At 34.9% G+C, this 17,222-nt stretch overlaps 1 protein-coding gene across 3 annotated transcripts in view; it reads left to right on the top strand.

Moving 5' to 3' along the window:
- Positions 1-17,222, top strand: part of Aldh-III (Aldehyde dehydrogenase type III) — a 110,586-nt gene that overhangs the window by 47,370 nt on the left and 45,994 nt on the right. For all 3 annotated transcript variants that reach the window (XM_089100610.1, XM_089100611.1, XM_089100608.1), the window contains exons 2-4: positions 1,775-1,918; positions 4,519-4,614; positions 10,273-10,494. In XM_089100610.1, the coding sequence (XP_088956736.1) occupies positions 1,775-1,918; positions 4,519-4,614; positions 10,273-10,494 (462 nt within the window). The remainder of the gene's footprint in view (positions 1-1,774; positions 1,919-4,518; positions 4,615-10,272; positions 10,495-17,222) is intronic.

Here is a 17,222-nt window from a genome sequence, read left to right as displayed (position 1 = left end):
TATCTACCTTAGTTCTGCCCTAGGAATGATGTATGGAGGGATGGATGATAGACTTATCTATCAACAAGTGAAATGACATAATTTTATACTGTCCTAAACAGTGCTTATGCCAGATTTGCCTCTCACCTGGACTATCTGTCTTGGCTTTTTTCCACAATTAGCCATGGCTTTATGCCTGCAACTACTTGATTTTAATTAAAGATCAACAGACTAGGGTTTATCATATTGATAAACCCTGCCTCCTCCTTACCTGTTTCTTTTTGCTGGGTTAATCTTAGGTAATATTGTATTTTTTTATTTTTTTACTCTTTATAATCCTAAAGGACAAATAAACATGCACCAGTTTTTTGTTTTTTTTTGTCTTTTTTTCTCTCAGTTCTGGGTAATTTGAATTCCAGGTTAGAATTCCTTTTTTCTCAGTTTTGTGAAAAATAATCTCAAATGTAATTACATTTAAACGAAAAACTAAAAAAAACTTTAATCGTAGGCAGTACAATACCATAGCCTAAGTAAACAGCAATGTGGGCGCAGTGTATTAGCCTATTTATTTTTTATTGACCGGGGCACTCTGTACAGAAGGAGTTGTCGTAGAAACTTTGAAAGGGGCTCATTTGATTGGAAATTGAAAGTTCTAATGCCCTCTTTAAGAGTCGAAAGTGTATGCTGGTTGCAAATAAGACATCTCAGCAATATCTCAAGAACGACTGGAGGTATTAAGTTGAAACTCCCTGGGCTACTACTATTGCTACTTCTGCTCTTACAATTTTACTCATTCAAAAGGGGGTAAGTGTGCCCAGTTTTATTTTTCTGGTAAACTTGAGGAGGTTATAAAACTAAATTAAACAACACTATTTGTGTCAGGATTAAAAATTGTTGAAAAAATTTCTCCAACATACAAATAACAAGCCAAAATATGGATTCTCATAGAAAAAAAACCCCGAAAGATAAAATAATATCTTCTTTTTCCATGAAAAAGGCTGTCAATAAAAAACGAATAGAAACTAATTTAAAACACTTTTTGCACAAAATAAGTTTTTAAAATAAAAGTAAAGAGCTCCATTAAACGAAAAATGAGTAGAAATAAGTCCAAATAATCTTCCAAGCATAAAACTACCACAAATCACCATCAATAAATAATTGAACAGAAATTAAAGTAAATAAACGATTCAAACTCAAAACGAGCAGATATTAACATGAATAGGACTGACAACCCCCATGCTTTCTCAAGACCAGAACATAATTTGCACTTTACTGAAATCAAAATATTTTCACTTTTTTCTGCATTAATAAATAAAATATTGTCAAAACTTTAAAGAATACGATTTGTGGTATTGAAGAAATACTACAATCACCACATTTTTCTTATTAATGTTTTATAAATAAAAGTAAAAGCCAATTGCTCTCATGATTAAAAATAGTAAAATAGGTAGCATTATACTCCTGAACACTAGAATTATATTCCTGAACACTAAAAGTAGGAATCAAAGCGCATATTTGTTCGCATTATCTGACAAATTGCTAATAGTACTTTTTAGGGTGAATTTACTTTCAGATGTATGTCATTAATTTGTGACGGGTAGCAAGTCCCTCACTGAATCCCATCCTTTCTGTCACTTTAGTTGTTCCGTTGAAGTTACGCTTTTTTATGCAGCCAGGATGACACGAAAAAAGGGTCATGTAATGGAAAACTTTATCATAAGGTGTTTGTTAATTTGTGCAAATGGTAAAGCATGAAGCTGTGTAACTTTTTTCCCTAACTATTCTTTTTTCCTAGGTTGTGTCGTCAGTCCGAAATTCATTTGCATCTGGGAAAACAAAGAACGTGCAGTTTAGGATTCAGCAGTTAAAAAATCTGCTCAAATTTTACAATGAGAACGCAGAAAAGATTTTGGATGCTGTCTACAAGGACTTGAGAAAGGTGATTTTGTTTACTTGTTGAAATTTTTTTCATGCATGTTGGTGGTGGCAATTTTAAAGGTGCTATGATTTCCTTGTTTTGGAATTTTAGCCCCCAAACATTCTAAATTTATCATGCACTTTTCCCATCATCTGATTTGATTCGTAAGATGTGTTTTTTTCTGTTATGTGTTCTGTTCTCGGTTGACAAATAGATGGAAAAATAAACCTGTTAAATTCAGAATTGTTTTTCCATATCTTGAAGGGATAAGAAATGTTCCTTGCTCCTGTAAGCAACCTGTAAAAAAAACTCCTGTTATTGAAAAACTCGAAGATAATTTTTCAATTTTCCCCTCTGATGGCATATTTGTATCCCGTACTTTAACACCTTCTAAATCATCACAGGTGATATGTCATAATAGTTTGCTAACAGAATAAAATATGACGTTATTCTGTTTTCATAGATTATAATGTTCACTTTTTAAATACACAAAAAGCTGTTGGTGTTGTCTATTTCTTTTATCTTTTCTGTCAAGTCCCCAATTGTGTGAAAGTTGTAAAGAAATGTAAGCAGTGGTGTCAATTGGGAGACAGGGGCACTTTTCCACTTAGATTTTTTTTTCCATCCCCAGATTTTTAATTTTTTTTTTGTGGAGGATATTTTCATTAAAAACGTCTCTTTGGTATTCTCAAATGACAAATATGCCCTTTCTAGATTTTGTCAAATACATTTTACCCTTCCCCTCCCTAAATTTTTGGGAATTGACGCTACGATATGAAAGAATATCCACCATTTACATAGCAAGGACAAATATTTTGATAAACAGGACACAAATTTTTTGGTAATATGTTCCTCAAAAATTATATTTCTACCTAACTTGTAAAATGGCATAATGTATAATACGATTCACAAATTTATATCTTTAAAGTTTTTTCCAAGATTAGCGAGGAAGAGGAATCCTTTCTGAATCGATTCTTCATTTTAGTTACTGCAGATATTTTAGTAGGGGTTTGTACTTATGATTGAATGAAAATCATGGTTGCAGCGGTAGCTGCAACCTAGAAAAGAGCGAACCACAGCCCATATTAACCAAAAGTTGAAAAATGCGTTTAGAAAAAACTACCTAGTGAAAAAAATTTCCATCTGACACTGATTCAGGATTGTAACTATTATTTCGGCTCGTCTTAATAGTAGAAGTTTATTGCAAAAAGAAATATATGGTGATTTCGAAAAAAAAACCCTGAAGCCCCTCGAAAATGGCGTCAGGTCAAAATGAAAAGTGTACCATTGGAATCAGCATAGTTGAAAATTTTCTACCGGGAAATTACAGTCCCCCACCTGGAACAACAAGGAAAATCACTTTTTTTTCCTGGGTAGCGCTGATCTGTCTCTGTTTTTTCTTCTTTTTTTTTCTTTTTTTTTCAGGACTAGCGATTTACCAGGCATCATAGAGAGATGCTTAATGGCTAATTCAAAAGTTATTTCTCCTGTCTACGTACTTTTTATAAATTCCAGCATCTGCAATTGCCATATGGCACTAAAAATTACACTTTTGGTGCCATGTCTCAAGTGGAAAAGCTGGGGCCAATGGGCTACCGGAACTTTTTAGAGTGACTTTTAATGGCTCATTTGAAAGCCATTGCTCATATCTGCATGATTTTTATCAATTATATGCCTACCATCCGTAAGTGTGATATAGCACTAAAAACAACACTTTTGGTGTCACTTCTTAAGTGGAAAAGCTTGGAGGTATAAAACGGTGTCATTGTAATAATTATTGTCCAAAACCCTCAACTGGAGGTCTGCATGAATACATCCCGTATGTTCCTCCTCCAGGCCCCCTTAAAAAGCTACGCAATTAAGGTACAAACACCAATATATCAAATTAGATTATTAGAGGCGTGGTCCTATTAGTACAGTGCTGTACTTCAAATAAGAGTGTGCTGCGTTCGATTTTTGCTTATTTTTTTTTAATCCCGGTTTTGTCCCTTCTATATGATTATTTTTCAGATAATTTCACTGTTTTTGTAAATGTGATGCACTCATTTTTAAAAGCATGTCCCATGAAGGTACTTTGTCAAGCATTTTGATTCAAAAGGGAATAGAGGTCATCCAGTTCATGGTTTGCAACGACATTCTTGGTAGATCATGAAGAAAACGAGAGCCAGTCATTGGACTGAGCCATTGCGCGTAAGTGAAATAAGACGAAAAAAATAAAGCAACAATTCTAAAATGCTCTATTTTTATACTGTAAAAAGTGTCCTTAATTGGTTTTCTCTTACTCTACCAAAATTCCTAATTAGTTTTCTGTTTTTAGTAAAGTGCTAGTTTTCTATAATCCTAGAAACATAGGCAAACATATTAAGTCGGTTCATTTTTACTATTTTTATTGATATATATTAGATAGGCTGTGAAGTAATAACTTTTGTTTGTTTTAAGTTTCAACTTCTCTCTTTACTTTCCTCGGAAAAGCTTTTTTTTTTTAAATTAATGCTAGAAAAAGGTGTTTCTTATCTACAGTTATATGTGGTTCAATTTTAAATATTTAATGATTAAAGGAGTTTATCAAGTAATTAGACTGTAACTAAAGCAATAGTTTATCATTCGTTTACTCTTTCTAGCCGAACCTTGAAGCGAAGCTAGTAGAACTGGAGGTCACAAAACAAGATGTAGAACAACTATTGAATAATGTTGCAGAATGGGCTAAACCCGAGAAGGTAAAGTTTCATCCGTTGTCAAATTTTTCAGAAAAGTGTACACTTTGTTTGGTTATTTTAAGGGGATATTTTTGAGCGTCAGTCTTGAGCTGGCGATTTTATTGCCCCCCCACCCCTCTCAATTTTTTTCAAAGCTTTCTTTGGTGGTTAGTATTTTCTTGGTTCTAGATACTATCTTCTACAAAAAATAGAGCTCGATAAAAGTCAAAAGTGCGAAATCATATAGCCCCTCCGTTCTCAGCCTGTCTTTCCAGCCAGATGACTAGGAAGTATCTTCCAAGTCCTTATATCCAACCGTTCCCATAAGGGAAAGATTCAAATCAATAGACCCAGCTGTTCAGGTAGTTCTCCTTTAGCCATTCCAAAAGCTAACACAATTTATTTTTGTTTTGCTAGAATACATGTTAGCTGTTAATAGCGTGTATACTTTTGTAATGATGAGAGATATATACAATTTGTAGCTGTCCTTTGTCCACCCATATCGTCTTTCACGTTCCCATTGCTCCCTCCCAACATTAAATGAAATTCCTAAATTGATAGCCGCAGCTGTTCCTGAGATATTACCAATAAGCTATTTTGATAACTGGCAACACACAGTAGCTTTTGATTTACCTTGCTACTTTTACCATGAATAAATTGAAAGTCCCATAGGGACTTGTGCTAAACCGTTTAGGTTAATTGATTTTTTAGGTGGGGGGAGTTCCTCACTCCCTCTCTCTAAACACAAAATTTAGTTCCCTTTGTCCCTCTCCCCTCCTCCCTCAATGCTCGGAAAATTCCACCTCGATCATGCAAAGCGTTTCAGAGACATTGATGCATGTACTATTTTGGTAGCTGGGTCAGGGTGGCGAGCATAGTTCACAAGTTTCATTTGCATAACACCCAAATATCAATATTTTGGATCAGTTTGCTTGCGTACTGGTCCAAAATAGCTATGCTTGTGTGTTTCATTAAATGAATGTGGTAATGTGAACAGCGTTCGCCACCCTGAGAATGCACAAACTATTTTCCTGTTGCCTCAACAGAAATTGCAAATCATACTTGTAACTTATAATTCATAATAACTGAATGTTGATTCTATACCTTTTTTAATGGCCATATTTAATTTATCTATGCAATAAGAAATCTGTGTATTTACATAATGTGTTCAAATGAGTGCAGTCAGGGGCAAATCTCCAGAATTTTTATTGGGGGGGGGGGGAGAGTGGTCCATATCCGGATGTCAAGGGGCATGGGATATATAATTTTTTCTCCGCGTAATTGGGGGGGGGCAACTTCCCCCCCCCCAAGGGCGCCCCTGAGTGCACTATACCCTAAAGTAATCTGTGAGACCGAGACAGCAATCGCAGAGGACCCACTAATAATAGAAAACGACCTAGGGTGTCTCTAACCTGGAATCTCTTCACTACACACCACTTCCCCCACCTATATATGGATCGAGCATAAATATCGATAATGAATGCCCAAATATTATACACCATAGATTTGTAAAACCCCAATGGGAGGTGAATTTACATGATAAATGTTTGAAAATCGGAAAGTTTTGACTTCTTTTTTTGGGGTGGGGGGGGGGGGGTAAGATTGTATACCTATTGAATCTATTTTAACCAATACCACCTTCCCCTGTCAAAGAACATCAAAGAGAGAAATCTCAACTAAGAACAAACAAACGGGACTACGGCCAGTAAAAAGAAAAGATAAAAACTTAAACGGCGCTGATATTTCGCCTATATGACTTGACTTGACTTGACTTTATTTAACAAAAACATATACATAAATTTTATACGAAGGAGAAGAGAGGAATCTCGTAATGTCTCCTTTTTCAAACAATAGGGGAAAAAAATTACACTTCCCGCTAACATAGCTTCAAAAAGAAAAGAAAATTTGATAAGAATATAACAAAATTTAAAATAAATTTAAAGAAGAAATCAAAAAAAAAAAAAAAACATACATAGCTTAACTAACGACTCACGGAGATAGGGATGGGATTTACTTAACAATTTACAAATAAATCAATAATACAATAATATCTTTAATTCCTCTGTCTTTCAATAATATCTTTCATTCCTCTGTCAAAATTCTCTCACAATTTAACGCTGAAACTAATTGATGAAAAAAAAAAGATTTTTTCTTGTGAAATAATTACTAATTATGCAACAGATAAAATATTAAAATCAGGTGTGAAAAGTTAAAATGGAAAAAAAATGTTTCGCTTGGTTCAGCCATCGACAAATCTTTTATTACAGGGAGACATAATTTTTTTTTTCAAAATTAAGTAATATTTCCACTACATCCATAAATGTGACAAAGTTCATGTTTTTCAAATTCTCACTGAAAAAAACAATTAAACATCCATGAAGAACATCAAATAAATCGACCAACACACATAACCATCCAAGAAAACATACATAAAATTGACAAAATTCCTGTTTTTCAAATTCTCATTGACAAAAACCATACACCCCGTGGGTCTCGTGCTCATATATGGTGTTAAAAAAGTTATAGGTGGCAGCAGGGGTGCGTGATCGGAGTAACACCCCCTCCTCTACTGATACCCTGTCTCCTTGGCGTTGCTAGTATATACGGCGACTACTGAAATTAGTAAACTTATCTATATTTTCTTAAGTACAGACCTTCGATTTATGAAAACTGAATTTGGCTTTTTAAACCCTTGAAATTCCTTCAATGCAAACATTTGTTTCTGGCAAGTGCGAAGGGGTGGAAAGGGATGTTGGGCCCCTCCTTTTCGATAAAAACTTGAGACTTTACTGTTTTTCGTATAGTTTCTTACGGTATCCATCTAATTTGCCTTGATTTTTTTTTTTTTTTTTTAGCTTGTGTCCCCCCTCACTTAAATAATTTTGTGTGTGTTTAATCTGGAATTAAGAATTATTTTTTTGTACATTATTTGCTGAATTATTTGTTTGTGGCTGTGGTAAATTCGAGAAAATTAGAAAGAAATGAATATATATTGTCAGGGTTCAAGCTCTGAAATCTTTAAAAAACCTGTTAAATTTTCAATAATGAAACCTTGCTAAATAATAGCAAAGATGCTAGTTGAGAAAACATAGATTTTCAACTTGGATATTTACGGTAGTCTGCTAATAATCATTTGAAGTACCGAGGACACCAAGATAAAAAAAATGCCCCCCTCCCACAGGACCTATTGTAGGTCTGCTCATACCTGGAAACTGCTACTTCTTAAGCCTTCATTTAGTTGTTTCAGAATGTTTTAATTTTTAGGGCAGTGCCACATTTACCTCAGTGTTGCCACGCTGAACAATGAAAATAAATAATCAAAGACAGTTGATTAAAACGTTTTTTCGTTTATTAAAATTCAATCAATGACAATTTGTTGGTTCCCATCATCGTCGTATCTAGGATTTTTTGGTGGAGGGGGGGGATGTACAAAGGGAATTTTTGGGGGAGGATTAACAAAAAACTTTAAGAAACGCATCAAAAATTTGTTTATATTCATTTTTGTTACGTTTTTACGAGTCGGACATTTTTTTGGAGGGGAGGAAGGGGGGGGGCAAACGCCCTACCCCCCTGGATATGGCCTTCGATCCCATAGAAAATTACCACCTTTAACAGAATTCTACTCTTTCTTAAGCTGTTTGGTACCATATGACTTTAGCTATTGATATTTAACCCAAGCTTTTTTTTAGATTTGGCGCCTTCTACCCCTTAAAAACTCCATATGGAGCTCTTTTATATTAAAAGTCAAATTCCTAATTTATCAAGATATATATGCTTGTGTAAGCTTCCACTTAACCTATTCAAACAGACAAATTTCATTGTCATGTTCATTGTCCCAGGTGTTTTTAATTTTCATACGTGTATACCTAAAAATTAAACTTCCTCGCTTCCTTGCTTTGAGGCAGCTTCTCATATTTACTCGTTCGCAACTGTTCGGGTATGTTGCGAAACATTTCTTCTAAAACAGGTTCAAAATGCTTATTTAATGCAGAAGATGCACATATTGCTTATGGCGTCTCGCTAACTAATCAGAATATAGCAATAAATGGTAAATAATGAGAACAACACTAATAGCGGTCCTTGGGTGACTTGGTTTTGTTCAGGCTGGGACTTTTAGTCTAAAATCTCAAACCTGTAACACGCGTAGTTGCCGCTAAAATGTAATTTTGTTTAGCGAAATCAATGTATGTTTTATCGAGATTTGTTCAACACTCACCCAACTGCCACTGGGCGAAAACTATGTCATCGGCTAAATACCTGCCATTAAGCTATGGCATCAGTGAGGGGGCATATGCCCCCTCCCCCACTTAGATTTTAGTCCATCCTAGATTTCCAAAAATACCTTCTTTTTTGGAGGGGGTGGGGCATATTTTCATTCAAAAATGTCTTCGGTATTTTATATAAAAATCAAAAATAAAGCGATGATTTCCCCCTATATGTTTTGAAAAATACATTTTGCTCTCCCTTAGATTTTTGTGAATTGACGCCAATGTGATTTAGGGCCTTAATGTATTTTGAGCTTAAGCTTTTTCACCATCTAAGTTACACTTATTTATAGTGACAAATTTTTTTTTTATTCTGGTATTTGATTGTGGTGTAAAATGATATTGTTATTGTTTGATTAATATTATTTGCAACGTAAGTAGGCTCTTAGGCCAGCGTTGGGTCTGAAAGGCTCCCGTGTGGTTGATGCAAGTAACTATGAAGGCCACGCTGCCGTTCTATCAGGTTCTAATTTAAGACCTTTTTGAGTCTTGGATGGACTTCGTTTTACTGATGAGTTGAGCCCATTTTGATTTAGATTGATTATTAAATAATAGTAAAAAAATTCGAATGAATATAAAGAGCAATATTAAAACTTAAAATGAACAGGTATTATTCAGTTTATTAGAGGGGCTGGCCCTCCTTGGTCCTCCGCCCTCTTTACGCTAAAAATTGATTTTTGTCCTCTGTGCTTTAAGAACGACTACTCAAGCATAAGGGTAATTGAAATGGGATAAAAAGTAGTTTCCACAATACCCCAAGAATGGAACAGCTTATTGACATGCATTTGCTTTAAACAATAAAATTTTCAATTGAAATGTTTTATATTTACAAGGCAATCGGCAAACAATACATGCAGTTATCCATTAACTACATTTGCTGCACACATAAATGCCTCGGCTTGGCACCATAAAACTGGCGTTAAGAGGGGGAGGGGGTAGCCTGCTCATATGCAGGATACTTTTGTTGCCTCTATGTTTTGATGTTGCTCTTTACTTGCATTTGAAAAACAAACTTCTGTTCTATGTGTAATTTCCGTTCGTTGTTAATGCCTTACCAAGGTTACCTTTAATGTGAGGAGGGCTACCACCCTTCAATCCCGACTCTTTAAGTCAAAATTCAGCCTTTGCTGAACAATATTTTGAGAATTGAGCTCATTACGTATATTTGGTTTTTGAAAATAAGTATAATTATCCGAAATGAATGACCGTCTCCACAATAAACGGTGAACACTCGCTCCCTCAGTAAGTATAATGCGCGTTTAATCTTATATTCATCCACATATATTTTGAGGCTTAGGTACCCCCCCCCCTTCCTTAAAAGAGAATCCATTGACGAGTACCCTAATAGATAATGCAGAACTGTGTGGTATTCAGTAGCCGTCACAGTTAATAAGATTCTAATAATCTCTGCTAGGTCTCAAAAACGATTGTGACAATGATGGAAGAGCCTATTATTGTGAAAGATCCATATGGAGTTGTCCTTGTTATTGGATCATGGAATTATCCAGTTCAACTGACTATGATGCCTGCAGCAGCTGCGATTGCTGCTGGGAATTGTGTCATCATCAAACCCTCAGAAGTATCTTCAAATACTGCCAAGCTGCTTGAAGAATATCTGCCGAAATATTTGGATCAGGTACATGCCATATTGAGAATATTTACGACTTTTTTTTTCCTCTTGCCCTTATTTCTTCCTTAATTTCAAGTATGTTTCATATCTTGGAAACCAAGATTCCTCTATTTTGTATTCTATTTATTTTTTTTTAAGCTTTCTTGAAATTTCAATGCAATGTTTGAACTTGTCTAATAATTTTTTATATGTGGTATTCAAGACAAATTAAGGTTTTAATGAAGGCAAATGTTGATACCTTCAAGCGAAGGTTTAGCGGTTGCATAAACCAAGCGCTTGATGAGACTGGTTTTGTGAAGCATGTTACTTGAAAAAATCGTTCTTTTTTTTTTTTTTTTTTCGAAGCGACGAACCAATTTTTGTTCACTATAGCAAACTCGGTGGTGTTAAACCTCCTCATGCAGGCAAGCTGGACTCTTCCTTTATCCCGCCTCATTTGAAGCTTAAAGTTGACTCTTATCCTATTTTCTAGCCAGATTCGTTGCGCTATCAACATCTTGGTGATAGGCTTCAGCTTTTGGCAATTGTTATTTAGCTTTTATTCCCATAAATCGTTTGAAACTTCCTTAAAGAAGTTTTGCGATTACTTCCTGGGATAAACCTTGTTGCGATCTCCTTCTATATTGCAATTAAATAAAAAAAATCAGCTAAAAGTAAAGAGCAACATAAAAATTTAAACTGAACAGAAATTGTTCCGTATATGAGGGGTGCTGCCCTATCCTCAACCCTTGCTGTTTACGCTAAAATCTTAAATTCCTTTAAAAATACTTTAAAAAATTCAACAGTCCTTCCGTTTTAGCACATTCTTAAAGAATCTTCACAAAAAGTCCAACTTCAGCATAAAGAGTGAGGGCGGAGGAAGGGACAGCCCCCCTAACATACGAAATAATTTCTGTTCGTTGTAAGTTTTAATGTTGCACCTTACTTGCAATTAAAAAAAAAATTATTTAATTTAATGACCGTTTTTCAAGTGATGCCAGGAAATCCCCTTCCCTCTTTCCTTGGAAAATTCTCCCCGGAAACCCTCTTCTCAACGGAAAGTTCCTGTTGCAGCCAATTCCCTCCTAAAAAATTCTGTATATTTCTCTGTAGCAAATGCTGTATTTGGACAATGGGCAAATTGTTTAGCTTATAGCTCTTTCCCCAGGGACTAGGGGGGTTAAGTTATCCCCGATGGTATAGTTATTTGACATTTCAGCCCTGCTCAATTAAAATCGCTATCTCAAAATTTTGATCGGATGTCTTTGAGGGAAAAAGGGTGTGAGAGGGCGGTTAGTTCACTCCAATCTTTTTGGTCACTTAAAAATGGCATTAGAACTTTGGATTTCCGTTTGAATGAGCCTTCTCCCGATCTTCTAGGGCCATTGGTTTGATAAGATCCCCCCTGGAAAAAAACCTGCATCTATGATCTTTCTTCTAAAATAAAAAAATGCAAAATTCCACGTCTTTGCAGATAGGAGCCTGAACATGTACTCTGGGGTTCTCTAATATGCTTAATCTGATGGTGTGAATTTTAAATAAAATCATTTGAATTTTTGGGATGGCTAGCTTTTAATGGGTGACTTTATAATTAATTAATTTTATATATGAAGAACCAACATAAAAAGGTATTTCTTTTGATTTATCTATTGTTGCAAAAATTTCATGTTTTTTTTCTCGCTTTTCTGTTTAAATTCTGGCAACAGTAATAATGCTTATATTGCATTCAATTAAACGCCCTTCTTCAAAAATGATTAGTCTGGGAACACTTGGGATACTATTCTTGAGTTAAAGGACCATTCTTTGGTTGACATTGGGTCAATACAGGAAAATTTAGAAGTAAGTTTGCTTCCTGAACCGTGGTAGTCTTTATGGTGTCGGATATGAATATCTACGCTAGTCTAAAATAGTTTTGAAAAGCCTGTGATAGTCGCAATTATTTATAACGGGCACTGCTACCTGTAGTTTTAGTGATTTGTTTTTCTCCCTAGGATTTTTTTGGTAAAATATTATCTTTGCCTTGTTGACCTTTTCAGTAGTTTAATCCGGATAAACACTTTGACTTTGAGGTCAAAGACATGATGTTTGAAAACCTACCAAAGTTACTTACTTCTTAGAAAGCTGAAATCGAGTTACTGCTTACAATTAGATTAGAAGCTGCATGAAGATGAGACTTCAGTTTGCTTGCAGCCTTGTTGGGTTTTCTTTATTCTAGTAATTATTGGATCAACCTGTCTGCTTTTTGTTTTTTGGGTCAGTGTTAATCCTGTTTTTATGCTAACGTTTAAATATTTGCGAGAACAAATACATTATGGCCGTGCCACATTATCGTCACGCTTGTTGATAAAATTAAAATCACGAACGACTACAGCGCCAATTACGTTTCCCGTTCGTAATTTCTTGAGTTGAACATTGTTCAACTTTCAAACATAAATTTCTTGACTGATTAATCAGAGTGAAGTTTTAAGGCATAATTTTTAAAACTAGAAAAGATGGAAACTTAGAACCAGCGGTTTTTCTATCTGGGAGAGGAATCTGACAAAAATTAAGAAGACTTAGTATTAGTAAAGAACAGTTGAAAGTAAATTGCTGTTCGTGCAAACTCTTTAAACTAGTCTTTTGCAATTTAAGTGTTCTTCTTCTTGAATAAATCTGTAACGCCTAAATCATGAAAACTGTCACATCATCCATGACTTTTGGCTTTTCTGATTGGTAGATGTGACTATGATGTGGCACGGGTATTATTATCAGGAAAAATAGCTGTTTTATCTTCCCGCAGTTTGAGATTTTTTTGTGTATGAATTTGTATGTACTACTGGAAAATCATTTTAGTCGTTGAAAACGATCGAATGAAGTTCATTATATAATTTATTCAGGATTTTTTTTTTTTATTACCGATTGAATGGGATTCCAAGAGTCTTTTTATAGTTTATTGTATCAGAGTTAAACCTTAGCTGGGGAAGATAGCGAATGTAAATAACGGACGTTACTCAGTCTGATACGGGATTTGAACTGATAAGAATATTTAGAGCTGTCAATAGAAAAGAGTAGGGGAAGTCTAATATTATTTCATGGCCAGAAAAGAAAAGAAATGTGTACGAAGTCGGACTCCTTCAAATACTAACGCAAAGTGAAACAGCAAAAAATCGTTTTTAAATCCAGTAATTAGAAAAAAACGGAGCAAAAATTCCTTGTTGTTACTTCTTTCGAATACGTAATTTAAAAGAGGTGCAAATGCTCATTTTAGTAATGGATTATCTTCACAACTCTCCGCCAGTCCAAATTATAAATAATCTTTCATTTCCTTCGAAGTCTATATGTTTGATTGTTGGGTTTTATGAGTCTGAAATTGCGATTCGAATGTCCTTAGAAGTATGCAGCCTACATGATTTAAAACCCAGTTTGTATTCAAAGCTTTCTGATTGTATCGATTTCAAGACTATGGGTGGGCAAAATTTAAACAGGGTGAGCACGTATTTCACAAATGGTGCTTGATTGCGACCAAAATTAGTATTCAGGATTTTTGAAGCCCCCCCCCCAAAAAAAAAACCTATTTGTTCCCACAAGGGTGTTCGAAGTCTTTAACTGCAAATATTTGGCTACTTTGTGTATAGCCTAACTGCTTAGCTATTATTAAAAAGAAAACAAAGTTTTCTGTCATGAAAGCACAAAAAGACGTTGAGACGTGAAGCGTAAAGAAATATCAGGGCTCTACACCCTAAACCCACAGTTTTTTGTTTTATACATACACCATAAGGCAAATTGCATGTCGGTTAATGCAAGAATTGAACTTGTGATTTACAGAAAATGATTAACTGATAAAAAGGACATTTAATTTTGTAATTGCTGAAATATTTATAATTTTACTAACCAAGCCGATTGATTGGATAGTTTTTGGTAAATTAAATTCTTGCATAAAGAGCAGCAGATGGGAGCCCCCTAAAATTAAGGATAATTTTTAGATGTTTAGGGTCTTAATGGTATTATATATGTGATTTCTGGAAGCGTTAGGTTTTAATGTCATTCTCCACTTTGAGAACATTAGTGTTTTTTGTCCTGGAAGTTCGACTAGCTTTTTAATTATTTAAAAAGGTCCCAATTTTGCTCTTAATTAGTTCTTTCAATTTTTAATGATGCAAACAATACTGTTCAAAATATATCTCGTTTTCAACAAATTATAAAAGAAATTCAAGCCTTAAGGAGGATTATGGAGAGTGATAGTCTCCATTCTTCTTCTTGGCACTTCTCAATTGAATTAGTTTGTAAAATGTGTCGTCTGATTTTTTTTTTGTGTTTATTCAAAGAATCGGAATCAAATGAATTTTTCCGATTCTTAAAACAATCCCATTGTCTTATTCAGTTTTTCACAAAAAAAAGAAACAATCACATTTTTTTCTTTTTTTTTCAATTAAAGCTAGTTCTTCAAATCTCTTCAATCTGGATAACCAAAGTTGTATACAGTAATTTGCTTCCAGCTGTAGGACTTAGTTAGCCCCCCTACTATGAAATGGGTCAATTGAATAATCAGGAAATAATCGCTATTGCTTGACCGGGCATGTAGGCATGAATTTGTCCTTTTTTGGGGAGGGGGGAATAAAAAAATCTTTATTTAATAATTTGAATAAGAAGTGCCCGAAATTCGAGAATATTTAAAATTTCAGGGAGGGGCGTGCCCAGAGGCCCTCCCTCCTTGTCTACTTCCGTGCCATTGACGAAACTTATTTGTTGTCTGTGAAGAGACGGGTCGTCTGTTTGGGAACGTGTGTAGAGCTTTATCTTGGAGGGGGTTAACCGCGGATACAACTTCGGAAACAGGCGAAACGTGTCTGACTATTAATAAGCAAATGTTTTGTTATATTGATAAAGAAGCTGATAAGGATAGAACTTCGAATTTTTTCTTATTCTAGGCTATATTTTAACTTTGCTATTTTGTCGACGCGGAAATGTTCATTTTGGGTTTGTTTTCTACCGTTAAACAATGCCAGAATACAGTGTCAGGTCTTTTCTTTGTGGTCTTGTTAGCTATACTACTGATGAAAAGGAATTTTAGTTTCCTTACACGGGACTAACTTTTGAATATGTTTTTCATTGGTTGTTTTTAAGTCGGATATTTGGAAACGGATTATTAATAAAAGTCAACTGTTGTATCAGATATATGTCTAATACCAAACTTGATTAGGGTGGCTAGGTAAAATCTTGTAACTGTTACTCATGCTGTAAAAAGACAATAAAATAAGAACAAACGAAATGATGTGTATGCGTAGATTCGTATCGGAATCGAATACTTGGGATCAGAATTGGAATCAGGAACTTTATAGTGTTGTCCTCTCGCTAGTATTTTTATCTTCTTGAAGTCTTAATCCGATTCTGGTCGCAAATATTGATTTATATAGTCCTTTTCAAGTACCCTTTTCACTAGTTTTTTCACCTGCCAATCCCCCTCCCCTACCTTTAGCCCAGGTGCTACGATTCAGGATCGACACGGCTCAAATTAATGTTGATTTTTATGTCGGAGAAGGTTTTAGACATAATGATGGAGAGTTTGTAGGCCCGTTCTTTTGCACTAAGATCTTACATCTAAGATCTCACATCTTTCTGCAAAGATTTCCGTTCTTTCAACTGATCTTTGTTCTAAGATTTAACAGCTCACTGATGTTAGCAAAAAGTGTGAAGGACTCCATCCTTCTGCCATATAGAAAAATGATAAGACAACGTTGATGATATACTCATCATTGTTCTTAGACCGCTGATCAGAGCAGAATGATGAAAGACGTTTGCAAAAGAACGCCATAAGATGTAAGATCTTAGTGCTAAGACTTCACTTTTAAGCGTTCTTTGTCAAAAGATGTAAGATCTTAGAACATAGATAAGTATAAGAACGGGCCTTGTGCGAGGCAGCTGGTGGCGAGGAGTTGGTTGTCTTTTGAGTGAGTTTGAGGTAAAATGTTATGGCGACAAAGATGGTAGTCTAGGAGGGAGAAATACTGGATATAAAGTGGGGAGATTGGAATTAGATTGTTAGAGCTGAGGAAGATGAGATCTAATATAATGATAATGTAGGTAATACGGTTATTGCTACTGCTACACCGAGTAGCGTTGCAATTATCGCTACTATTAATGCATAATAATGTCAAATAAAGTTTAATTGTATAAATAAAAAAACACAGTAGGAGAACTTTATAAGGAACAAATAGAAACAAAGTTTCAACGAACCGTAAAGAATGATGTAAAAACTTAAAATAAGGAGAATTAATCTCATATTGTTCAACGTGAAACAAATAGAAGCAGTGGTGGATCCAGGGGGGGGGTGAGGGGGCTCGCACCCCCCTAACGTAGTCTCAAGCAGTGTAATTTACTTAGGTAACGCAAGTTTGCGTTAATTAAACTTGCTCCTAACGCAAGTTTATTGGATCAACCTGTTTTGCCCCCTCCCCCCTAAAAAAAAATCCTGGATCCGCTCTTGAATAGAAGTTATTTCAAATAGAGAAATTAACCCAAAAATAAGCAGATAATTCGTTTCGACAATGATAAAGTCAAACATAAAAGAAACAAAAACTATCACAAAGAAAATTAGGACTCACTTCCCCGAAACCCTTAAGGCTTGAGAATCATTTTCCTTTTCCTGAAAAGGAGACATATTTCGAAAATTATTCTTTTACATAATAAACAGAAAAACGAAATCAAAATAAGAATCGAAATTCGACGAAAACAAAAATTAATGCTTCCTGGGTAAGGAAAGATGTTGAACTTAAAAC

The sequence above is a fragment of the Artemia sp. Qi Xiang Cuo genome, chromosome 14, assembly GCF_049724085.1.
Source record: "Artemia sp. Qi Xiang Cuo chromosome 14, ASM4972408v1, whole genome shotgun sequence".
NCBI classification, from domain to species: Eukaryota; Metazoa; Arthropoda; class Branchiopoda; order Anostraca; family Artemiidae; genus Artemia; species Artemia sp. Qi Xiang Cuo.
Note: the sequence above shows the minus strand (reverse complement) of the source record. Positions and strands in the feature narration are given on the sequence as shown.